Source organism: Palaemon carinicauda, chromosome 16 (genome assembly GCF_036898095.1).
Source record: "Palaemon carinicauda isolate YSFRI2023 chromosome 16, ASM3689809v2, whole genome shotgun sequence".
NCBI classification, from domain to species: Eukaryota; Metazoa; Arthropoda; class Malacostraca; order Decapoda; family Palaemonidae; genus Palaemon; species Palaemon carinicauda.
The window spans coordinates 17,606,310-17,633,451 of NC_090740.1; the positions used below are offsets into that span (position 1 = coordinate 17,606,310).

At 42.2% G+C, this 27,142-nt stretch overlaps 1 protein-coding gene across 2 annotated transcripts in view; it reads left to right on the forward strand.

Annotated features, from left to right (window-relative positions):
• Nucleotides 1-27,142, forward strand: part of LOC137655672 (3'-5' RNA helicase YTHDC2-like) — a 388,907-nt gene that overhangs the window by 28,423 nt on the left and 333,342 nt on the right. For both annotated transcript variants that reach the window (XM_068389626.1, XM_068389627.1), the window contains exons 4-5: nt 19,780-19,973; nt 26,523-26,725. In XM_068389626.1, the coding sequence (XP_068245727.1) occupies nt 19,780-19,973; nt 26,523-26,725 (397 nt within the window). The remainder of the gene's footprint in view (nt 1-19,779; nt 19,974-26,522; nt 26,726-27,142) is intronic.

Below are 27,142 nucleotides of genomic sequence, written 5' to 3' on the forward strand. Positions count from 1 at the left end.
CTGTATATTCCCACACAGTACATAGTGTGATACATACAACACTGTAATCCAAAGATACTCATCATTAACTTTTATTTCCCATACCATTGCTTCCACTGGAAAATAGACATTATTTGTTCCATTAACTTACCCATGTACTGTTTTGATTTATTTTTTCATAATCAATTTTTACAGTCTTTTCATACCTTTTGTATATTTAGGTGATGAATGTATGGTTTCCATGCAATAGTGCTAGTATTTATCTGTCAACATTTGCTTTTATCCATATTGGCAGTCTTGCAGATAGCAAGTACTGTACAGTAAACTTTTCATAACTTGAATTGTATTAAGCTCTGACTAGGTTTATGTGAAGCGCTGCAAATTGCAGGGACCATTTCCCAAACAGATAATAATGTTCATTTGCACTTCAATACAGTAATTTCAACCAACTTTGATTTCTGACATGTTTTAAGCTTGCTACTGTCACTGGGAGATGTATGGTGTGACCAATTCTTGTGCTTGAAGAATTCTTGCAAGTCACACTGCCTGTTCTGGCAGATGAACAGTTGTAAGAATAATTGACAGTCGTCTTTGAGCACGTTTTCCTTTGAAATTATCTCGACCTATTCTTGTATGTAGAAAGAAACAGGGGTTTTCTTGATAGTATTATAGAAAGGACTGTCACCTTCATTCTGTAGCCCTTGAATGATTTGACCTTTTAGTGATGTAAAGCTACCATTTTGGCTAGAATTGGGCCCTTAATGTTCTTCGTGTCCAGCACCAGCAAGTTAGGGTGATTCCTCTTGGAATGGTTTGTCCATCTCCTGCATCACTACAGAGAGTAATTTTACCTTTTTTAAGAAAGATACCTGGGTACTGGTGTAGGGGTCATCTTTCATATTAAACAGGGCTTCGTATTTAGCTACTAGACCAATAACTTCGGGTCCAGCAACCATCCACCTACGAAGTGCTGATGCATCTTCTGTCAACTCAATTGCTCTTCCATCACCTTTGATCACTGCGGCATATTGTTCGTGTGCTTGATCGATTGCTAGGCCAGAGAATTCTCGTAGACTTCTGGACGAGAAGTTCCCTGTCTAAAACTTAATACTCATATCTGGATGTTATTGATCAAGTGGCATCATATCTCAGGTAAATTGGAACCCATTGCGCATAATTGACATTGTTATTCGCAAAGAAGTAAGTCACCAGTAAAAAGTTGAAGTCACCTGTGAAAGAGCTAATCAGGATGAAAAATGTGAGCTCCATGTCCAGCACCAGATTCCAGAACTGGAACTGCAGGCTCTATTTTCACTATTTATTACAGCAATCCTCAAAGGATCTATATGATATGCCACTCTTCAGAGTTGTAATCATGGTATGCCTTTTTCATGAGCTTGAACAATGTAGTGCAAAGCTTACAAAAAACCAGACAGTCTGGTGGCCATTTTGAAAAAAATATACTTTACAATAAAATCTTGAAAAATATGTAACTTTGCTTTATAAACAATAAAATCTTTAAGAATATGTGTCATTTTGCTTTATAAACATTGAAATCTACTTTAGTAGCTCTAAAAACATGGGAATTCATATCTAGTTCATGTAACTCGGACAACTGCAAGTATTTCTAAGCAAAATGTCAACTTGGGTGGCTAATTTGGTGCCCATCTTGAAAAATGGCCAATCGGCCAGATCTGATTAGTATGACTTGAGAATAAAAGTGCAAGTTTTGATGCTTGTATCATTATTAGCATAATGTTTCTATGTTTCTGTTACTGTATCTCCTACACTTAAAAGTTAAACTATTCAATTCAACCACCCCTCTCAGTTCTGAACAGGTCAAAAGTGAAAAATAACCACCCCTCTCAGTTCTGAGCAAGACAAAAGTGAAAGATAACTACCCCTCTCAGTTCTGAGCAGGTCAAAAGTGAAAAATAACCACCCCTCTCAGTTCTGAGCAGGACAAAAGTGAAAGATAACTACCCCTCTCAGTTCTGAGCAGGTCAAAAGTGAAAAATAACCACCCCTCTCAGTTCTGAGTAGGTCAAAAGTGAAAAATAACTACCCCTCTCAGTGCTGGGCAGGTCAAAGGGAAAAATAACCACCCCTCTCAGTTCTGAGCTAAAAGTTAATCATCTTTAACAGAAGAATGAGTCCTTAACTACCTCATTAATGAATTCAAAGGCCATTCCAGCCGTGCTGAAGACATTTCCTATTTTAAAGGACAAAAGGTTTCTATATTTAAGAAAAATAGAAATTACTATAAAAATTTATTATTTTGTTTTGCTTATTGAGGAAAGATGATTTTGTGTGTTCACTGACAGCTGGAGTAGGTTAGTCTCTCTGGCCATTGCCTTTCAGGATGCTGGGGAATAGGAGTGTTGGCTATTTGATATTTGCTTAGAACCTGGCTTTGCTATATGTCCCTAGGGGTAGCCCTCAGTGTTTGCTCCACTCTATTTGAGAAACTTAGAGATAATCTTCAGTGTTGGACCTGGTGTTATGTAGTGCTCTACTTTTATTACTAAATTTAGTACATGTAGTAAGGTAATGAAGTGATCTTGTCTTTTGATAAGATTCTTCAGGCAGTTCAGTGGAGGTATCATACATGGGTTGCAATTCAGTTTTTGGAAGAGAGTGATGTGTTGGATGAAATTTGAGCCTCTAGGTCCAATAATGCCTATAGGGTAGTGAGTTCCATGGTGTCTCAGTTCTTTTAGAATTCTCTTCTTAGGGTGCTTTACTTCCATTGTTACCAAACTTCAGTCCTCACAATGAATTTAGAGTCAAGATTTTAACTTTTTTCCTTTCTCATTCCTTCTTCCAAAGAGATTTTGTGATGTGACTGAGGAAAATTTGCTTTGTCATGCTAGAGCTTTGATATTTTACTTGTAAAAACTATTAGGAATCTTTTGTTGCAGTTGGATGTAAACCTGTCAGACCTCTTCTTACGAATGCCATGTCAATCTTCTTGAAAAAACAACTGGGTTTTGCTCACAGTTAGTTGAATGAAACATATTTACCTTATTTAAAAGTTAAGGCTCATGATGCCAGAGGGATAGGTACTTTTCTTAGTTTTGCAAGGAACCTATCCTTGGATAAAATTCTAGTTGCAACCCAATAGTACTTCTTTCAGTTTTTGCATAATAATATTCAAGAGGTGGTTTAATTTTGATGAATGTTGGTCCTTTATATCAGTAATGGCAGCATTGGTTATTTTGAAATAGTTTCATTTACTTGGCTGTAATTTATTTTACTTTAATAATTGAAGGTATATACAAGTGAAGTTTGTTTTGTTAGTCATTTTGGAGTGAATAAATTTTTGTGTTTTCAATATTAATCTTACCCGATGATCATGTAGCTGTCAACTCTGTTGCCCGACAGAAATCTACGGTCGGGATACGCCAGCGATCGCTATACAGGTGGGGGTGTACACAACAGCGCCATCTGTGAGTAGGTACTCAAGTACTTCTTGTCAACAAGAACTCAATTTTTCCTCTGTCGTGCCACCGGCAAGACCTACTAATACGCCGTCCCTAACTGGATTTGTTTTCACAACTTTTTGGTGAAGTACACTATTCCAGTTTTGAGCTTTCGCTATGCAGGGGTTTTATCTTCATTTCAAAACTTGAACTCGTTTTGGATAGATTTAATTATGGTGACGAAGAGAGTATGGACTCTCTTTCACTTTTAAATGGCCGACCCTTCCCTTAGACGGAAGTGTTGGTGTCGAAGAGAGTATAGACTCTCTTTCACTTTTAATGACCGACCCTTCCCTTAGACGGAAGTGTGTTTAGGTTTTTGGTAATTTTGCCTAACAAAGTTATAGATTTATTTTATATCTCTCCGCCATTTATAGGCCTCTTCGATTAACTTTCCATTTATTATAAACTTATAAAAATTAATTTTTATGTTTGTTTATATGCGACCTTTCCTAATAGTAGGCGGTCCTTACTTGGAACCGAAGTTAATTAACATTGAGCCCGTCATATCGTATTTCCTGTTAAGAATTTATGCTATTTTAATTTTAATGTTTTTGAAAGAATTTCTTTGATAGTCTCGTACTGTTTTCAAAGATGAACTAACGTTTAGTTTAGTCTCCGCAGTTGTTGACGTTCAGAACGTTCAACATGCGCTCTATCGTTACGATAGAGAGAGAGTATTTCACGGTTTCACGTTGCAGTAAGAGTAAACCGATTCTAGCGTTTCGTTCATTCTTTCTTAGCTTAAATGGTTTTAATTCTAATAAAGGAACTTTTTATTTGGGAAACCTTTCAGTTTTTTTCCTTTAACAAATAATATGTTTTAACGATATATAATTGGGCTCTTCTCTCAGGTTCTAAGTCAAGAGAGAGAGAGAGAGAGATAGAGACGGAGGGAGAGAGAGGAGGATAAACGTTTCGTTCAAGCGGGTAACGTTGTTCTCGTTTTTTACTCTTCTCCCTAGTCGCTATAGGGGAAGAAGGTAAAACGTTTCTAGAGTTTTATTCTTGTTCCCAGGCTTTATGCGGTGAGAGATTTTAAACGTAGTTTATTTGATCTAGTGTTTAGTCTCTTTTCCAGCCACTGAATTCTTTATCTTTCATTATGTTTTTCTGTTACATTGTAAAACTGTTTTCGCAATTACTACCTTTTAATGAAGGATAGGATTGCGTGTTTCAGGTACAAATCACTTAAAGTTTCGAGTTCAGTGAAATAAGTGCAAACAGAAAATCAAAAGTGATAAAGTGATATGCGCAAAGTGTTACAGTGTTGCGTTCGAGGGTTCGTTTGTTCGTGCCAGTTGTTCACCTTGTCCGATACCTCTTACAAGCTCCCAAGCCCAGGGGAGAAGTAATGTCGAAGGACTTATGGGTTCCACAGGCTTGATATACGAACAGACGTTTCCCTCCGTGGTTTCGGGTGTATCTACACACGTTGCCGACGTGATCACCCCACCCACACAAAGACGAGAGAGCCCATTTATTCCTCGTCTGCGGAAGAGGTTTCTCGCAGAAACCATGGACCAAATCTTGCAGCTTTTAAGTGCAAGTCGGTCCCTTCCGCGCAAGTCCAACGGCCTAGGTGTAGCCACTGGGTCAGTTCGGACTCGCTCCAGTCATCCGACGACTGCACACCTCCCAAGAGAGGCAAGGTGGTACCGCAACAGGCAGTAACTCCGTCTGTTGCCGCACCAGCTGTTTTAGACCCTCAGTCACAACGGACAGTAGCTCCGTTTGTTGTTGTCTTTCATAGACCCTAGTGGTCCATGCTGCAGACTATGCAGTCTCAGCTTGCAGCATTCATGCAGGAGTATCATGCTGAGAAGGTTAACACTTCACCTGTTAACCTACAACCCGCCGAGGTTGTGCGCTCAGCAGATACTGCGGCTGCCTGCTCCCACACTCCACCTGTGAGAGCTCCACCACCGATGCGCAGTCCACCCTGCCAGACGCATGTTCTTGCTGCTCCATCCGTTGACATGCGTGAGCTTCCGCATCAGCAGTGGGAAGGTGCTGTAGAGCTGCCGGGTTCCAGCACTATGCGGCTTTCTCCGCAACCCATGCAGCATGCTCCGCATACCATACAGCATGCTCCGCATACCATACAGCATGCTCCGCAACCCACCGCAGCCCCTCCCACGCTCCAGCACTCTGCTTTTGTTGTTGCCAGCTCCCACACTCCGACTGCGGAGAAGGTTGACGATGCACCCGTGGGCCTACACCTCCCACGGTTGTGCGCCCGGCATGGCTTTCTGCTCTCACACTCTTGTTGTGAGAGCTCCTCCACCCATGCACAGTCAACCCTGCCAGATGTATGATGACTCCCACACACAGAGCACTCCGTTGCCGTGTGTGAGCTACCACAAGCTGCCGTGTTTTGACACGGTGTGTCAGCCTCCGCAACTCACTGTGGTTACCGCCACTCGCCCGCAGCAAACTAGTCAGTCAGGAGTTGAGGCTTCCCCACACAACTTTGGTTGTTGCCATCTCACAGACTGTCAAACAGTTACATGACGTTGCCTTCTGGTCTGCTACTTATACACCAGTGCTGTATGTCCTCACGCTCCTGTTGTGGTTGACAGTTCAGTTTTTGACAGTTCACAGACTGTCAAGCAGTTTCATAACGTTGCCTTCTGGTCTGCTGCTTTTGCACCAGTGAAACCCTCACTGAGAGAACCTAGCTTTTCTCGGATATGGTTCCTGTAGATGAGAAAGTGCTGTTCTCCCTCCTTCTGATATTCCCTTGAGGACTCTGTCATTTGGAGAGGAGCCTTAAGCTGCTTAGCCTCCTATGGACTTTAATTTAAGCATAACATACTTCCAGGGATGGTAAATGGTTCCGCTTCAGTCGCTAACCCCGTCTGTTGCCACACCTGCTCCCATAGACCTTGGGCTTTGTTGCAAGACATGCAGTCCAAGCTTAGTCCTTGATAGAGGATTTTTTACGGAGAAGAACCTTCTTGCCAACGACCTTCCTACCGGTTGGTTGTACTGTACGCCCTGTTGACGCTGAGGTATCCTACTCACGTCCGCCAGTTGAGATGGTTCCTCCACCGGTGCGACCCAGTGTGGGTTGCCAGTCGCACGTTGACGTTAAGCTACTCTCGGAGGTGGTTGTGGACGTTCAGTGTTTCACTGGGAAGACGTTCAACAACCAGCAGGGTGACTTGTTGTGACGCAGTGCGGCAACCTCAGCTACCCGATAAGGGGTTGTCTGTACTACCCAGACAGTCTAGACAGTTTCGGGTTGTCGCTGTACTTCCTCGCATCCCCATGGTTGACAGTTCACAGACTGTGCAGCAGTACCATGATCTTGTGTCCGGCTCCGTCACGCATCCACCAGTGCGACCGGATTCAGCGAGTCAGACGTTGCCCACTCCGTTGCCGTTTCCTCATCAGTTTCGGATGAGGAACCCTCTGATGAGGACATGGCTGAACAAGAAGATCAATCCCCAGCCCTGCTATCCATCCAGAAGATGCTGAAGAAGGAATACGGCCCTGTCAGGCTGTGGATGAGTCTGGTTAGGACACTGTCATCCGTGGTTCAATTGGTGTCACTTGGAAGACTTCACCTCCGTCCTCTTCGGTTTTATCTAGCTCTTCACTGGAAAAGGACGAGACGCTAGAAGCGGTCTCGATCCCGGTTTCCGGAAGATAAGTCTGGTCTAACCTGAGGAAAGGACTTTTTCAACCTTTTATAGGGTCTTCCCCTGACTGTTCAGACCCCCAACCACGTTCTCTTCTCAGACGCATCGGACGTAGGCTGGGGTGCGACCTTAGGCGGTAGGGAATGCTCGGGATTATGGAACTCGAGTCAAAGGACAATGCATTTTAACTGCAAGAAGCTTCTGGCAGTACGTCTGACCTGGAAAAGCTTCAGGTCTCTCCTTCAAGACAAAGTAATGGAGGTCAACACGGACAACTCCCTGCTTTGATGTTCATCTCCTAGCAAGGAGGGACCTACTCTCTGACATGGTGCGAGTTCGCTAGTGACCTCCTCTCCTGTTCAACAGGTCTAGACTTTTCACTAGTAACAAATTTCTTCCAAGGCAACTTGAATGTCTTAGCAGTTTGTCTCAGTAGGAAGGGACAATAATTCCAACATATTGGACCCTCCACAGAGATGTATGCAAGAGACTTTGGGTCACCTGGGGCCAGCCAACCATAGATCTCTTCGCAACCTCGATGTCCAAGAGGCTCTCAATACTTTGCTCACCTATCCCGGACCCAGCAGTGGTTCTTTTAGATGCTTTTCTACTAGATTAGTCTCATCTAGATCTATATGCATTCCCTCCGTTCTAGATTGTCAACAAGGTACTGCAGAAGTTCGCCTCTCACGATGGGACAAAGTTGACACTAGTTGCTTCCCTCTGGCCCGCGAGAGAATAACTTACCGAGGTACTTCGATGGCTAGTAGACGTTCCCAGAACTCTTCCCCTAAGGGTGGACCTGCTACTTCTGCCACGCGTAAGAAGGTACTCCAAGGCCTCCACGCTCTTCGTCTCACTGCCTTCAGAGTATCGAAAGACTCTCGAAAACTAGAGGTTTTTCGAAGGAGGCAACCAGAGCGATTGTTAGAGCAAGGAGAGCATCCACCCTTAGAGTCTACCAATCGAAGTGGGAAATCTTCCTAAACTGGTGCAAGTCAGTATCCGTATCCTCGACCAGTACCTCTGTAACTCATATAGCTGACTTCCTCTTATATCTGAGGAAAGAGAGATCTCTTTCAGCTCCCACTTTCAAGGGTTACAGAAGCATGTTGGCATCAGTCTTCCATCACAGAGGCTTAGATCTTTCCAACATAAAGATCTACAGGACCTCCTTAAGTCTTTTGAGACCACGAAGGAGCGTCGTTTGGTTACACCTGGTTGGAATTTAGACGTGGTTCTAAGATTCCTTATGTTAGACAGGTTCGAACCACTTCAATCAGCCTCCCTGAAAGATCTCACCTTTAAGACTCTTTTCCTGATATGCTTAACCACAGCTAAAAGAGTCAGTGAGATTCATGCCTTCAGCAAGAACATCGGATTTTCATCCGAAACGGCTACATGTTCTACATCTTGGTTTTCTAGCCAAACACGAGCTGCCTTCTCGGCCTTGACCAATTTCGTTCGTTATTCCAAACTTATCGTATGGTTGGAAATGAACTAGAAAGAGTATTATGTCCTGTAAGAGCTCTTAAGTTCTATTTTAAAAACCTTTACGGGGCCCGTCTGAAGCTTTATGGTGTTCAGTTAAGAATTCATCTTTGCCTATGTCAGAGAATTCTTTATCCTATTATTTTCAGACTGTTAATATGAGAAGCTCATTCCCTTTTGAATGAGGAAGACCAAGCTTGGCTGAAGGTAAGGACACACGAAGTTAGAGCTGTCACAACTTCCGTGACCTTTTAATAAATAGATCTCTGCAAAATATTTTCGACGCAACCTTTTGGAAAAGCTAATCAGTGTTCGCGTCTTTTATCTTAAGAATGTCCAGTCTCTTTACGAGAACTGCTACACTCTGGGACCATTCGTAGCAACGAGTGCAGTAGTGGTGGGGGCTCCACCACTACAATTCCCTAATTCCAGAACCTTTTTAATCTTTCTCTTGAAATATTTCTGGGTTGTCCGGAAGGCTAAGAAGCCTTCCGCATCCTGGTTGATTTGGCGGGTGGTCAAATTCTTTCTTGAGAAGCGCCTAGATTAGAGGTTGTGATGAGGTCCTTTAGTATGGGTTGCAGCCCTTCATACTTCAGCACCTAGGAGTCGCTCAGCATCCTAAGAGGATCGCTAGGCTCAGTAAGGAAGACGTACTTAAAAAAAGCAGAGTAATGGTTCAAGTCGACTTCCTTACCAGGTACTTATTTATTTTATGTTTGTTATTTTTGAATAACGGCTAAAATAAGATACGGGATACTTAGCTTCTTTGTTAACATGTATGCTGGTCTCCACCCACCACCCTGGGTGTGAATCAGCTACATGATCATCGGGTAAGATTAATATTGAAAAATGTTATTTTCATTAGTAAAATAAATTTTTGAATATACTTACCCGATGATCATGAATTTAAGGACCCGCCCTTCCTCCCCATAGAGAACCAGTGGACCGAGGAGAAAATTGAGTTCTTGTTGACAAGAAGTACTTGAGTACCTACTCACAGATGGCGCTGTTGTGTACACCCCCACCTGTATAGCGATCGCTGGCGTATCCCGACCGTAGATTTCTGTCGGGCAACAGAGTTGACAGCTACATGATCATCGGGTAAGTATATTCAAAAATTTATTTTACTAATGAAAATAACATGTTTCAGGCTTTATTTATTCTAGAACATTAATATTATGCTATAGAATGTTATGGGTTAATTTCTTTTACAATCAGTTTTTGCTGGGAATAGATTTTTAGCCAGGATTTTAGATTTAAGCGGTGAAATTTAAATATGTAGAGAGTATGTTTCCCTTCCTGTATAGGACTAGAAAAGCAGCCTGTAAAGTAAGTTAATTGTTAATTTTTACCTTGTTTAGTTACCTTAGTACACTACTGTACTGTTATTTTTTTCCAGGGTAATGTTGTATTCAGCACATGAGCCCCTGGTAGTTTCATTGAGATATGAATAATTTTAAACTAAAATTGACATTAGTAGTTACCCAAGATTTGAGCAAATAGCTGCCTGCCTTCCTACTTATAATAGTTATTTTTTATTTCTTTAAGTATAGACTTTCCATAGAATTAATAAAGTTAGTGGCTGGAATAAGAGGAGGCTGTTCCTCTTACCATGCCAGCAGGAACAAATGGTTTTACAATACAACAAGCATTTTAATAATATTTTTAGTAGCTCCTTTCCCTTTGAATGTATAGCATATGAATCCTAGGTATGTAATAAAATGATTTTAACTTAAAGAAAATTTTCTTATTAGATGCTGATACCTGGAGAGGCCAATGTACTTCTTAGTGATTTAATGCTTAAGTCGATGAATATATATTTTTAAATATTAAACTTACCCGGTGAATATATAATAGCTGACGTCTCGGACGGCTCGACAGAAACACAAAAACACGCGAGCGATCGCCATGAAGGTTGCGGGTGTGCCCACCAGCGCCAACTATCGGCCAGATACCGCATATACATGTAAACAGCTCCAGTTCTTCTCTGTCGGTCTTGTCGACAAGTTGATTCCATTACTCGCTGTTGACCTGGAGTTTTTCGTCATTCTTGGTGAAGTACTTCTTTTTGGTTTTGAGCTTTCGCAGTGCAGGTGTTTTTATCTTCAATTAAAACTCTTGAACCCTTTTTTGGATAGATTTTATTGTTGATGACTTTGGATTGTTTTTGGATTTTCTTTGACTTTTCAAAATGGCTGACCCTTCTCCGATTCCTAAATTTCGTAAATGTAATGCTAGGGATTGTAACAAACGTCTTCCAAAGGCCTCTCTCGACCCACATACCGTGTGTTCTAATTGCCGGGGTAAAACCTGCCAATTAGGAGATCGGTGTGATGAGTGCGTGGTACTTTCGGAATTCGACTGGCTAGAGTTTGATAAGTATTCTCGTAAGCTTGAGAGAGATAGGGTGAGGAGAAGTTCCTCTAGATCATTAGATTTTTCCTCCTTCCATGCCCCTGAACCTAATCCTTCCCCTGTAGTAGTTGTGCCTGAACCTTCTACTAGCACTCATGAACCATCAATGCGGGATATGTTGCTTGCCATTCAAGCGCTGGGCGAGAGAGTTGAGTCTTTGGCAACGGACCGTAATCAACTCATGGCGGATGTGAAAGTGTTAAAGTGTCAGAGTGCCACATTAGAAAATCGTGGGGATAAAGTGATTAGTGCGCAAAGTGTTTTTAGTGTTGCGACCGAGGGTTCGTCTGTTAGTGCTTGTCGTTCACCTAGTCCGAGACCTCTTGCAAGCTCCCATGCACCAGGGAGAAGTAATGTCGTAGGACTTATGGGGACGAGAGGCTCTAACCAACGAACAGACGTTCCCTCTATGGTTTCGGGCGTGTCTCGTCAAGACCGCTCCTACCATAAGACGAGCGAGGCGGTTTTCTCCTCGTCATCCGAAGGCTTCTCGCGAAAGAAACCGTGGAGCAAAGTTTCTAGACCCTTAAAGCGGAAGTCAGTCCCTTCAGGACAGGTCCAGCGTCCTGGCTGTAACCATTGGGACAGCTCTGACCCTGTGCAGTCATCGGAAGACTGCTCGCCGCCTAAACGAAAGCGTAACACAGACTCCGAGAGTCTTAGTAAAGGCAATGTTTTGCCGTCACAGACGTTACCATCGTCTCGACCCGTACCGACTCCCGTTGATCCTAAATGGGTTGTCCTGCAGGATATGCAGAATAAGCTTGCCTCCCTTATGGAGGAGTATACCGTTGAGCAGGTTCACGATGATCCTCGCCGTTACGCTGATCGAGATCCTGGCCTTCAGCCGCCCAAACGAGCCTTTACTCGTCCTGTTGACGTTACAAAGTCACGTCAGTCACGTGACTTGGAGCCTCACTCGATGCAGTCCCGTGTTGACTTTCAGCCGCTTGTTGACGTTCAGCCGCCACCGCATGCTCGTGTTGACGTTCAGGACGTTCGCCAACCATCTCAGTTGCCTTGTTTTGACGTTGAGCGTCAAGCACCGCAGTCAAGGGTTGTTTTGACTGCTCAGTCTAGGCAGTCAAGGCAGTCTCGTCTTGACGTCGAGCGTCCTCCCGCTCCTGTTGCTGTTGCTGGTCAGTCCTTTAAGCAGTTACATGACGCAGCGTCCTTGACTGCTACTGATGCTCCTTTGCGTGTGGACTTTGCTTGTCAAGCATTGCCACCACGGCAGGTCTCTTCCTTGCTTGAGACTCATCAATTGTCAGACGAGGTTCCTTCAGATGAGGATGTTGCTGATCCCATGCCTACTGATAATCCTTTGGACGTTTTATCAGACGTGGAAGAGCCTAAGGCTGCGCAACCTTCCATGGATTTTAAGAAAATTATGATGGTTTTTAAGGATCTTTTCCCAGATCATTTTGTTACTGCTGCTCCTCGTTCGCCTCCGTCTGAGTTTGCGCTAGGCTTAGCTGCTGCCAAGCCTTCCTTTACTAAGCTAGTGCTTTCTCGCTCTTCTAAGAGGGCTTTACGTCTACTAGGCGACTGGTTGGTTACCAGGAGGAGTTTGGGGAAGACGGCCTTTGCCTTCCCACCTTCTAGACTAGCTTCTAGAGCGAGCGTCTGGTATGACACGGGAGAAGTTCTCGGCTTGGGAGTCCCTGCCTCTGCCCATGGTGACTTCTCAAGCCTCGTAGACTCTCCCCGTCGCCTGGCCATGAGACGCTCTAAAATTTGTTGGTCCGCCTCGGACCTTGACCATCTCCTTAAAGGGGTATTCAGGGCCTTCGAAGTTTTTAACTTTTTAGATTGGTCTCTAGGAGCATTAAGCAGGAAGATCTCGTCTGCTGACCAGGATGTGTCCTTACTTATTATGTCTTGTATGGACAAAGCCATCCGCGATGGCTCCAATGAGCTCGCCTCCACCTTTACGTCTGGAGTCTTGAAGAAGAGAGAAACCCTTTGCTCTTTCCTTTCAGCAGGAGTTACTCCCTGTCAAAGATCGGAACTTCTCTTTGCTCCCTTATCGGCTGCCTTGTTTCCTCAACAGCTGATTAAGGACATTGCTGCTTCGCTTGTACAGAAGGACACACATGACCTTATGGCTTCTTCTGCTTGCAAGGGAGCTCCTTCTTCATCCTTTGTTGTGAGACCCAGAATCGAGACTCCTGCGTCTAGGTTTATCCCGCCCTTTCGTGGCAGAGCTCCCAGCAGGGGAGGCTCTCGTGCCGAGGGAAAGAGAGGTAAGAGGAGAGGAGCCAAGTCCTCCCATGGCAGAGTCTGACTGCCCACGTCCTCAGACAGCGGTAGGGGCCAGACTGAACAACTTCTGGCAGGCCTGGGAGAAGAGGGGTGCAGACCAAGAGTCTGTGTTGTTGCTCAAGGAGGGGTACAAAATACCTTTTGTACGCAGACCTCCTCTAGTAACAGTTCCTCTAGACCTCTCTCCCAGGTATCGAGAGGAGTCAAAGAGACAAGCTCTACATCACCAGGTGTCTCTGTTGCTAGAGAAGGGAGCGGTGGTGAAAGTCTCGGACCTTCAATCACTGGGATTTTACAACCGTCTCTTCCTAGTCCCAAAGCATACGGGAGGTTGGAGGCCAGTGCTGGACGTCAGTGCGCTCAACGTTTTTGTTACGAAAACAAAATTTACGATGGAGACCACGAAGTCCGTCCTAGCAGCGGTCAGAGAGGGAGACTGGATGGTCTCTCTCGACCTGCAAGATGCGTACTTCCACATTCCTATACACCCGGATTCCCAACCGTATCTGAGGTTTGTTTACAGGAATGTGGTGTACCAGTTTATAGCACTGTGCTTCGGCCTCAGCCCTGCTCCTCTCGTGTTTACGAGGCTCATGAGGAATGTGGCAAAATTCCTTCATTTATCGGGAATTCGAGCCTCCCTGTACTTGGACGACTGGCTTCTCAGAGCATCGTCCAGTCATCGCTGTCTGCAGGACCTACACTGGACGTTGGGTCTGGCAAAGGAGTTGGGACTGTTGGTCAACTTAGAAAAGTCTCAACTGATTCCATCCCAGACGATTCTCTATTTGGGGATGGAGATTCGCAGTCTAGTTTTTCGGGCTTTTCCGTCTGCCACCCGAATAGAACAAGCCCTGCTCAAAGTCCGACTCATGCTGAAAAAAGAACGTTGTTCAGTAAGAAGTTGGATGAGTCTCGTAGGGACTCTGTCATCCCTGGAGCAGTTTGTCTCACTAGGGAGACCTCACCTTCGCCCTCTCCAGTTCCATCTAGACTCTCACTGGAACAAGAGCAAGACTTTAGAGGCTGTATCAATCCCGGTCTCCGAGCCAGTAAAAGCATGCCTGAACTGGTGGGACAGCAACATAAGTCTGAGAGAGGGTCTGTCCCTGGCAGTCAAGAACCCAAACCACGTGTTGTTCTCAGACGCGTCGGATTTGGGTTGGGGAGCGACTCTGGACGGTCGGGAATGTTCGGGTCTTTGGACGTCGGTTCAGAAGAGCATGCACATCAACGGCAAGGAGCTATTAGCAGTCCACTTGGCCTTGATGAGTTTCGAGAGCATTCTTCGAAACAAAGTGGTAGAGGTCAATTCAGACAACACCACAACTTTGGCGTACATCTCCAAGCAAGGAGGCACTCACTCCCACACACTGTTCGTGATCGCAAGGGACCTTCTCATCTGGTAAAAAAATCGAGGCATCTCCCTGTTGACAAGATTCATCCAGGGGGACTTGAACGTCTTGGCAGACTGTCTCAGTCGGAGAGGTCAGGTGATCCCCACGGAATGGACCCTCTACAAGGACGTGTGCAAGAGTCCTTGGGCGACTTGGGGTCAACCCTCCATAGACCTCTTTGCCACCTCGTTGACCAAAAGGCTCCCGCTCTATTGCTCGCCAGTCCCAGATCCAGAGGCGACCCACATAGACGCGTTTCTACTGGACTGGTCTCACCTGGACTTGTACGCATTCCCACCGTTCAAGATAGTCAACAAGGTACTGCAGAAGTTCGCCTCTCACGAAGGGACAAGGTTGACGTTGGTTGCTCCCCTCTGGCCCGCGAGAGAGTGGTTCACCGAGGTACTTCAATGGCTGGTAGACGTTCCAAGGAGTCTTCCTCTAAGGATAGATCTCTTACGGCAGCCCCACGTAAGGGATCTTCATCAAAGCCTCCCCGCGCTTCGTCTGACTGCCTTCAGACTATCGAAAGACTCTCAAGAGCTCGAGGCTTTTCGAAGGAGGCAGCCAGAGCGATTGCGAGAGCTAGGAGAGCTTCTACCATCAAAGTATACCAGTCGAAGTGGGAAGTCTTTAGAGACTGGTGCAAGTCAGCATCTATTTCCTCTTCCAGTACCTCTGTAGCCCAAATCGCAGACTTTTTCTTACATCTGAGAAATGTTCGCTCCCTCTCAGCACCCACTATTAAGGGCTACAGGAGCATGTTGGCGTCTGTCTTTAGACATAGAGGCTTAGATCTTTCCAATAATAAAGATCTCCAAGATCTCCTTAAGTCTTTCGAGACCTCTAAGGAGCGTTGTATGGCAACTCCTGGATGGAACTTAGACGTGGTCCTAAGGTTCCTAATGTCCGACAGGTTTGAGCCATTACATTCAGCCTCCCTGAAGGATCTCACCCTCAAGACACTTTTCTTAGTGTGCTTGGCTTCGGCTAAAAGGGTCAGTGAGATCCATGCCTTCAGTAGGAACATCGGCTTTTCCACAGATAAAGCCACATGTTCACTTCAGCTTGGTTTCTTGGCCAAAAATGAGCTGCCTTCTCGTCCTTGGCCTAAGTCATTTGATATACCTTGCCTGTCAGAGATCGTAGGCAACGAGCTTGAAAGAGTACTGTGTCCAGTTAGAGCTCTTAAGTTCTATTTAGCTCGTACTAAATCCTTACGAGGTGGATCTGAGGCCTTGTGGTGCTCAGTTAAGAAGCCATCATTACCTATGTCAAAGAATGCTTTGTCATATTTTATAAGATTTTTAATCCGAAAGGCTCATTCTCACTTGAGTGAAAAAGACGTTGCTTGCTTAAGGTTAAAACGCACGAAGTAAGAGCTATAGCAACTTCCGTGGCCTTTAAGCAAAATAGATCTCTGCGAAGTATTATGGACGCGACCTTTTGGAGAAGCAAGTCGGTATTCGCGTCATTTTACTTAAAAGATGTCCAGACTCTTTATGAGGACTGCTACACACTGGGTCCATTCGTTGCAGCGAGTGCAGTAGTGGGTGAGGGTTCTACCACTACATTCCCTTAATTCCAATATCCTTTTAATCTGTCTCTTGAAATGTTTTTAATCTTGTTTTGGGTTGTACGGAAGGTTAAGAAGCCTTTCGCATCCTGGTTGATTTGGCGGGTGGTCAAATGTCATTTCTTGAGAGCGACCAGATTAAGGGTTTTGATGAGGTCCTGTTGTATGGGTTGTCGCCCTTGATACTTCAGCTCCTGGGAGTCTTTCAGCATCCTAAGAGGATGGCTGGGCTTCGTGAGGAAAGCAGACTAACAAGGCAGAGTAATCGTCAGAGTCAGCTTCCTTACCAGGTACCTATATTTATTTGGGTTTTGTTATGATATAACTGTCAAAAACTCTAAGCATATACGCCATAAACTGTATTAATACTGGTCTCTACCCACCACCATGGGTGTGAATCAGCTATTATATATTCACCGGCTAAGTTTAATATTTAAAAATTATATTTTGATTATAAAATAAATTTTTGAATATACTTAACCAGTGAATATATAAATTAAAGGCCCCCCCTTCCTCCCCGATAGAGACCCAGCGGGATGAGAAGAACTGGAGCTGTTTACATGTATATGCGGTATCTGGCCGATAGTTGGCGCTGATGGGCACACCCGCAACCTTCATGGCGATCGCTCGCGAGTTTTTGTGTTTCTGTCGAGCCGTCCGAGACGTCAGCTATTCATCGGGTAAGTATATTCAAAAATTTATTTTATAATCAAAATATCATATTGAATCTGGTAGTAGCAGTGGGCCAAGGTTTATCAGATGTGGAAGGTTTTAGGTGTCTTGCTACTTAGGCAGGATTATAGACACCACTCTCCACAAAGCCTTCCCATCAGACGACAGGATAGCAAGGCTGAGGAAGGTCGCCAGACCTTTTCTCATGATGAGATCCCTCCAGTGGTAACTCAAGTCCCAGTGGAATCAAGCTTACGACTCCTCAGACATCCAGATCCCCTTGGGACCTGCAGAACAGACGTATCTCCAGTGGTGGGTGGCAGACGAGAACCTACGAAAAGTAGTGGATCTTCCCGTCCTCCCCCCGGATTTGATGCTGTTTTCGGACGATTCGAAATAGGGCGGGAGGGGGGCGCATGCTGCACCACACGACCTCAGGCCTCTGGTCAGAGTCAGAAAAGTACCTCCACATAAATCTCCTAGAGATGAAGGCCGTCTTTCTACCCCTTCAACAGTTCCAACAGTACCTGGCAAGTCACTCTGTGGTGGTGATGAGCGACAACACCACAGTAGTGGCCTACATCAACAAACAAGGAGGTACTTTTCCGCCGCAACTATTCCATCCAGCAGTAGAGATACTGAGATGGGCCAAAATCCACTTGATACTGTACTACTATCGGCACACTTCATTCCGGGCAAGAGGAATGTGCTCGCTGACAACCTGAGCAGCGCATCTCAGATACATCGGTCAATCTTTCAATGACCCTCATAGCTCCGCTATGGCATCACGCAGAGTTGTTCCCGGACCTTCTGCAACTCCTAACGGAGCTGCCAAGAGAACTCTCTCCATGACACAATCTACTCAAACAACCACACGCCAACATCTTCCACAAAGCCGTAGGTTCACTACGACTTCACGCCTGGAGACTATCTAGCATCTCCTCTCTGAGAGAGGATTTTTGCAACAAGTTGCAATCAGGATGTTGGGACACCTGCGAAAGTTATCAGCAGCAGTCTACCAGGCAAAGTGGAAAGTCTTCTGTGGTTGGTGTCGTGGGAGGGAGTATCTCTCCACTCGATGCCACTATTCCAGCAATAGCAAAGTTCCTTGTGTATTTGCGTGAAGAAATGCTCCTATCAGTCTCGGCAGTGAAAGGTATCGCTCGCCTTAAGCTTCGCCTTCAGGCTGAAAGGAATGGACATTTCTTCATCGCGAGAACTTTCTTTACTCATATGGAGTTATGAACTTACCTGCCCTCAGTCGTAATTGAGACCTTCCCCATGGAACATGGTTCGAGTCTCAGGTCTCTTTAAGAGACCTCCCTAAGAACCATTACGCCAGTCATCAGATCGCCACCTAACCTGGAAGACTGTGTTCCTGCTAGCTTTGGCGTCGGCCAAGCGAGTCAGCGAACTTCATGGTCTCTTGTATGACATTGCCCATTCTAGGGGATGGAGGGAGGTAACGTTCAGCTTCATCCCTGAGTTTATTGCTAAGACTCGGAATCGGGGAGTAGCGGATCCTGGCTTCGATTCCTTCCAGATTTCTAGTCTCCGTACTGTAACAGATGACCCAGACCATCTCTTACTATGTCCAGTAAGGAGCTTGAGGCTGTACCTCAAATGAACAGCCGCAGCCCGTCCTCGTGTGCCTGCACTATTCGTCAGCACAGAAAGAACTAAGAGGAGGGTCACCTGCATGGATTTGCAGGGTCATTGACCTGGCACTAAATCCAGACCCTCCTCCGTCACGTCACCCCAGAGCACATGATGTCAGGGGCATAGCTACGTCCCTGGCCTTCAAAAGAAATTTTTTAGTGACACAGGTTCTTCAAGCTGGGGTGTGGAAATGGCAAACCACATTCACATCCCACTACCTGCAAGACGTGACCCACAGGAGACTATACTTTCTCTATCGGTCCTCTGGTGGTGGCACAACAGCTGGTTCAAAACCTCAAGCTCGTTATTGGACAAGTAGCGGAAGGTTGAGGGCATTGTTACCCGGTTTTAGTCTGCATGAATGAAAAGGTTTGACTGGCCCTTATTCTTTTCTTCATCATCCCCTCTGTTGGGAAAAGCAGCATCCTGGGTTCTCTGCATAGCTGACCTCAAACCACTGCAGGTAAACTATGCTCCCTTTTGTTCCTAGTATTAATATTAATACTGTTACGTCCCCATACCCTGACGAGGTGGTATTGGGAAAGTCCTAGTCTACAAGTATCCATCTAAAGAAATTCAGAACAACTTTCTAGGACGAGTCACACTTCTTCATACCTTCACACACAGCTTACGTAGGTCGCAGACCTTGCGTAGCAAGGTTTTAGCGAGGTGCAGGGACTCCTTATTTCTTGAGTGCTAACACACTCAAAGAAGGAGCCCCCGGGCTAACCCAAAAGCCAGACTAGCTGGGACGTCCACCCTTCCTAATGGGTGAGTCACCCCTATTAAATAGCGTGGTTTGTATTCCAGTTACGGAACAAATGACAAATTCGTAGATAATTTGTATTTTTCCTAACTATACAAACCTTAGCTATTTAACCAAACTTGCCTGCCAGCTCTATCCCCCTTGAAGTCCTACCTCCAAGCAAAGTGACCTCAAGCACAGGTGTGTGAGAGGGGTGGGGTAAGCAAGCTACCCTCCCTCACCCCCGCTAACTAGTGGTGTGGGTAGTAAACCCTCGTTAAAAATTAATTGCTCGTCACTTCAGCTAAGCCGAAAGTAATACCCCTATTAGATAACTAAGGTTTGTATAGTTAGGAAAAATACAAAATATCTACAAATTTGTCATTTTATGACATTGTTTACCAAGACTTTAAAATTTTTTCTCATGGGCAATATTAAATATTTACAGGAAAGGCTCTTTTCGTTACCTAACTGTATACAAAAAAGAAGGATCTACCATTATGAGCAGTGAAGCAGTTGTTGGACTCGCTGATGCAACTCGTTCAACCATCTTGGGTTTGCTTCAGCGTTGCCCAGTTACAAATAAAGAGAGACAAGATCTTCTACCTGCTACAGAAAGAGATCGCCTTATGAACCCTGAATGTAAGATTTTTGACATTACTTCCAGAGCATTGTGCATGAAAAATAACTGCATTTATAAGTTTTATATTTATGAAGTTATGTTTGTACACAAATACATCCCCTGATCATTTTCTTCAAAATAGAAAAATATTTATTCATAAATAACAAAATGTAAGTGGAGTACTATGTTGGCCAATAATTAAGAGGTAGAGTTAGAATAGTATTATCCATTTGGTCACTTTTCTTTTTTACTTTGTTTCTATGAAAAAGTTGCTAATTGTCTGAATTATATAATTTTGCCTGGCCTTAATTTCTATTGTATCTGTATTTCTATGAATCTTCCCTGATGTTCATATTGCCTCTTCCAGAGTTAGTTTATTGATGTCCACCCCTAAAATTTACTACAGAATTTCCCATTTTCTTTCCTTTTTAAAAGACATATGCCCACAGGATACCATTAGTTTAGCATCTATGTCTTGAACAGAATGACTGCAGTTTGATTCTCATGATGGTCAAGGAGAGAAAGTAATTTTTGGTTAAAGAGGAATTAGAGAGAGGGAATGGTTGTTTATAGCTGTTGATAACAATATGACGTACCAATACTACACTATATTACTAATCAAGTTAATGTTGACCATTTATAGATCTCAACTTATATAATATCCCTTGTTATTCTCAAAAGGTCAGGAAGCCTTCTCTTGTGGGTGGTAAGCCATATTTACCTACCACTCTACTTAAATGGATAAGGGTCAATTGCTCGACAGTAAATTCCTCAAAAGAAAATTGCCCTTAAAAATGATTTTTTAAGTTATCATTTTCTCAAAGCCAATATAGTATCTATTTTTGAAATGATTATAAGTATTCTGAGCTGCTTCTGCGACTAAAGCTTTTCCCGCTAAGCAGGGTCGCCATTTCTAGAGAGCCATTTCCAAGTTCTTCTATCCGATGTCCTCCACTGTGAGATCTTTCTCCTCCATATCTGCTGTTACACTCTCCATCCACCTTCTCTTTAGTCTCCCCCTCCTCCACCACCTACCTGGAACATCCATATCCAGCATCCTCCTCCCAACATACTCCTGGTCTCCTCATTACGTGCCCAAACCAGTGTATTCTAAACAATTTTACCATATCTGTTAACAAGCACGATTAACCTAATGTTGAATGGTTATTAGTATTCTAAACAATGTTTATCATTTCTGTTACCGAGCACTAATAATCGTTCATTAAATTTTTATCGAGTTTAAACTTTATGATTATATTTTTTCGGTTTTAGTTTTTCTGGAAGTCTCAAACCCTTACGATGGAATTAACAAATGTGGAAAGCAAAATCAGAGAAAAGACATTATGTTTGGACTGTTATATCAAGGACAAATTTGTGAAGACCAAAATGTTTTGGAAATGCAAAATATGCAAGCAATTTAAATGTCCATCTCGTGCTATCAATGTCGGTGATAGTATCCAAAAATTAAGTGATCACAACCATGCAGGAGATGGTGCCAAAATTGATGGTGCGGAAGTCCAAGAGAAAGTGAAAGAGATGCAAATTTGGGAGTTGGTGTTTCATATTAATATTTTAATGTTTTTGTGATGTATCGGCTAAAGCTGGTCAATTGCATGACACTCAGGTTAATGGTGAATTTTTGTTCGCTTGCAAGCTCAGTCACTAGCTCATCGTGGCTTTACTTTAGTTAAGTGAATATTGACTCTCGGGATTTTATTACCCTTAGAGTCTGGTTATAAAGGAGACTTGAATATTCGAGTGAGTTATTTATATTCAGTGAAAAACTATTTAAAAATAATAAAATTTTAATGAAAAAATAACTACTGTATCACTCTGGAGGTGCCATTGCATGTGCTATGCCTTTTGTTCTGAACTATAGTATATGAGTATCACTAACATCCCAGTTGTAACCAATGAATGATCGATTCGAGTTCAGTTTCAAGTGTTATAGTTAAAACTACCTTTGTTTTTAAGGTAATTTCTGATGCAGCCTTAAGAGACAGCTGTTGCTTAAGATTATACAGTATATACCTCTCAATTCATTGTGGATATTATTTGTTAAATAGTTATCAATTTGACTGAGAATGGTACTATTTTAGTCTCTTTAAGTTTTCAATACCTCCAGAGGTTTGGCTTGTTTAAGACTAATCAGCTATCTAATCTTGTAATAGAATTCAATTTTATGTCCTCTTTTGAGCCAATCTTCACAATTAATAAATGAAAATTGAATGTAGGATTTACAAAGTTATTCATGGTGGTTAGTGGGTAAACATCTGTAAACTGAGCTTCTGGAGAAAAGCAATATGAACATCGAGCGAGTATAAGAATAAAAGAATATTATTAAAGTAGTTTCTTAACTATATCTGTCATCTCTTCTGACCATCAACAAGTCAATATATACAGTACAGTAGTTCATGGCCAAAGATATAATTTTTTTAAATGATAAGGATTTGAATTGTTTATTTTTGCTGAAATTATAAAAATCCATTTATGCTATATTCTTCTTCATTGTGGTTTATCAGCAATTGATTGCTAGCACTTTATGCATATCATCATTCTTTTACACATAAATGACTTTGATATCTTAATTTTGTAATTCATTCATATTGGTAGCTACCAGCTAGGTATAACTATTTTATGCCTTAAGTTAGAGTGTCACTTTCCATTACATAAAATTGATCTTGAAGCAGCTTTAGTAGGCTGGCATCTAGTGTGTAGGTTAATATCACTCCATGACAACTGAATTTATTCTAATTTTTAGTTGTTAAGGTATGGTGGGAAGTGTTTGGTCCCCAAGGGTTTTCCTGTTAAGTTAAAACAGGGATTTCATTATAACAGACTATACCAAATAAATAGCGTCTTTTCTGCTTTAGGTCTTAGTACTGTATATCAACGTGAAAGTATGGACTTTGTGCGTAAAGGAGAAACCCATTACAGTTACAGCATCTTGAATACTGAATTCAGCAGTTACTGTATGACATATAACCAAAACAAGAATCCCTACTATTTTTGGGAAAGATAACAAGGCCACCTAAGTGTTTATTACAAGACCAAAAGCTGTCTTTACTGTCAAGTTAGACTGCATCTATTGAACATCATTCCTTCCTTTTTTTTTTTTATTTAAAGCAGGAAAAATCAGCAGATCTGCCTCAACTTTTAAGTTAAATACAGTAGATTAGGATATTAATAATTTTCAGCAATAGGGCTGCTTTTGATTACTGCTTTGCCTTTTTCTTGCTAAATATGCATTAGCGAGGGCCTGCTCTCATACTTGCGTTTTACTTGCTGAAAACGCCATTAGCAAGGGCCTGCACTCATTACAGTGTATGGTCCCCTTTTTTTTTTTTTGGATGATAAACAATTCTTTTAGATAAGTAGAAGAAACTTCCCCAGACACTAATACAGAAGATGGAAAAGGAAGTTCCTCGCAAAGAGACAAAATTTCCATCCTCTTCTACATTAGTACTATTGGCATCTTCCAAAAAGACTTCTAACCCTGGAGGTTCAATCGCAGCCATCCCAGTCAGCCTTCATTCCTCCTCTGGGTAGTAAGAGACAACAGCCTTCTCAGACTGGTGTCCCAGGTCCTTCAGGATATTTTCAGTGGAAGAAGAAATTAAGGGACCAGGGTTCTGATCCTTTTTGAAGACACTAGAGTGCCTTCAGATTCCATTGCTTTGAAAAAATTATGGACCTCTCATTTGGGACACAGTATAGTTTTGAAATGTCTTAGCTGGGTGTGTAAAACAAATCCCATCCTTTGCACAAGTTCTTTCAGTTAAGTACCCCAAAACTCTGCTCATGTGTTTACAAAATGCAGAAGAAGGGAGTAGTAAATTAATTCTCATCTTCATTAGATTTCAGGGTTGACTTTGTAGTGTTACCAAGAAGGCTTCAAACACGAGAAGAGTGATTCTCGACCTCTCATATCTTAGCAAACACATCAAATGTAATACTTTCAAAATGATGACCATAGCCCACATCTGCCAGTCACTATTCCTAAGGGGCCCTCTCTTGTATTATTGATCTTGAAGATGCATTCTGTTGCCCCTAATTTCTGGTCTTAGCTATTGTTAGGAGGAGTTTGTACATGTTTGGAATAATGCCATTAGGCCTCAGTAAAGATTCCTGCTCGTTCACAAAATTAGCAAAGGCAGAAATCAATTTCCTACAGTTTTACGTAAGGGTTTCATGTCATTGTTTATGTGAATGACTGACTGGTCAAGACAGAGGTGAGAGAATATTACCTGATATACTCCAATTATGTTCAAGATTTTCAGGAGCTAGACTTTCTGATCAACTAGTTCCATCAAAAGACTTTACATAGTTAGGCCTTCTTTGGAATATGTCAAAGTCAATCCTAGCCCTCCCAACTCCTATCGGGAAAGGATTTTATCCACAGTCATGGGTTTACTTTACAATGCTTCTCCAGACTATAGTTAGAATTAGTCTTTGGCCTACTCTAATTTGATTAAATTTTTTACCCAATTCTGAAGATGTTTGAAAGACCTCTATTGGGTTTTAGGAAGGACATTTTGGAAAAGGCATTGGGACAGTCGTTGACTGTTCCCCCTTCACTGCAAAAGGAATCTCGGATCATGGACCTTACTGTTAGCTCTCTGCATTTTTGTCCCTTTAGGCCTCCCCTGGTTTCCATAATCCTTCATACAAATGCATCCAGGTCCAGTTTAGGAGGTCATTCAGATGAGTTCTACATTTTTAGAAAATGCGCCCCATGAGTGTGTTGCATTTAACATAGTATATGTGTTGGAACGGATGGCATTCTTCCTATCATTGAAGAAGCTTAATCTAAGCATGAGCTGTCCTTTTGATCCCCAGTGGTATAGACAATTACTGCTAAAAGCAAATACTTATTCATACTAAAGTCTATTCAATATCTACATGAAAAGATTTTAAAGCTTGTTTTCTCACAATTTGAAATCTTTGGAAAAAATTGCACCCACTTTTTCTAATGTTGACCAATTTTTGTCATTCACACATGAAAAGATACGGTATTTTACCTACAATGTGGAAAATCACATTTGAAAATCGCTTTTTGAAAATAAGAAACTTCCATATAAAAAGTCCCAATTAAAATTGTCATCTTTACATTGATAAAGTAATACATAAAAAAATGAAGTATCAAAATTTCCTCTTTCGTTTTTGTGTATGAAATTATATTTCAAATGTTTTTTTAATAAAAGAAATGATATCAAAACAAAAAAGTGATAGAGTTTGAAGTACTGTACAGTAACCCCCAAAGTAATTTAATGGGGTTGAGTCACCCCTCCTAGACTGCATTTTTTTTAGTTAGCTTGCGTTAGACAAATGAGTAAACCTCGTGCCATTTCTTGCTAAATCTCTGAAAAGAATAGATAGAATGGAATAGCCCATTGCATGTCCAAAGGTTTCTGGGCGATACAAAAAAACTTCCTCCCAGCCTCATACAGCTCTCTTGTTGGTTGAATAAGGAAGACCTGTTTTTGTGCGGTTATAAGGATTTATCTAATGAAGACTAACACTTTTTGAAGGGAGGGGACCTTTATTTTAATCCTGTGGCACATGACCACAGGATGTTTAAAAACACCACTATTTTTTGTTTAAGCAAGTAAATTTAAAAAATCATAGAAGAATGTTTAAAACACTAGCATCCAATCTAAAGATCAGGGTTCATGAAATTAATGCTATGCCTACCTCATTGACCTCCAAAAGATGTATTGACATTAAGAAGTTTACTTCCAAAAGGTCCCAATATTTTGTGCATCATTATATATAAGTACCCTAATTAAAAAATAATTTGCCATGTTTCTTAATCATCCTCTTGTGACCCCAGACTCAGTCAGTGCAGCCTATCAAAGGAGAAGGGTCTCTTTCTCTCTCTTAATCCTTGGTTGCTTTCGGAAACAATATCTTTTATTACAAAGTTAATTCTGTCTTTCAAAGGCATCCTTCATTTAAAATGTAGGCCACCCTCCTGATCTCATTTCTCCTGCATGAAGATAAAATGACACATAAAATGTAATTTTGTAACAATGGGTCCACCTTGAAGCTCAATGTGAGAAGATTCTTCATGTTCATTTCCCAAAATGAAGTTAACACATTTTGTTTACAGTGACGGGCTTCCACCCTAACCAAAATTGATCAAAATATTTTTTTAATTAAAAAAGTTGCTCATATATTGAGTTCCCTTCTTTTATCCTCACTGAGCTTGCAGCACTATTTTTAGAATACTTGAACCAAGTGAGGTTACCCATCCTGGACCAAGGATATATAAGTTCAAATCCACTCTGCTGCCATCCAGCTTGCAGGCAGTCATCTTAGAATTAATACAGTATTAGGGATTGGTGTCCAAGATGAAAACCAACACTAGTGATGTGAACATTTATGAGTGATGGATCTGTAGGGAAATAAGAGTTTTGTGTTTTAGTCCAATACGTAAATTATTTTTTATAAGGACAATAAATTTTGGTGAGATTGATGATAAAATAGGTTGTGGTTACTTTTTATACCTTTTGTTTTTTTTATAACTGTAATCAGAATTGGTTGTAATGACAATTAAAACATTTCAGTGCGAGATCTAAGTGTTTTGAGATCTCTAGGTCGATTAACACCGGGTCCTCCTCAGGTTCCTCCTCCTCCAAGCTTGAGTGATTTGATGGCTGAAGCAAGAAAACTTCCCATTTGGAACATGAGAGACCAACTTTTGGCAGCTATTCATCACAATCAAGTTATCTTAGTTTGTGGTGAAACAGGTTCTGGCAAAACAACACAGGTTAGTCTTGAAAGATTTTCTGTTACTGTACTTCCAATCACAAATCTATTACAATTACTGTATTTATGCTAGAACACATTGTAAGGTCTCTCTAATTAAGTGCTGATGAATATAGTAAGTTCTTTGATATTAGGTTGTCAAAGTTATCTTTTAAAGTAGAAAATCTGTAGTGGTAAAATCTATTTGTATATACAAACTCAGAACCTCAGCCTGAACCTGAAGTTACAGTTGGCTGGACATAAGTTTGTTGTCCAGATTTGCAGGCTCACCATCCAGACTTCATTTATCCTTTGTAATGAAACACTTTAGATTATCTTTGGTCCAAACCCAAAATTGAAAAATCTAGGTACAAAAATGTTTTTATGAAACACAATTAAAGACTTCTCCCATCAACTCTTGCATTCATCACCTTCTTTA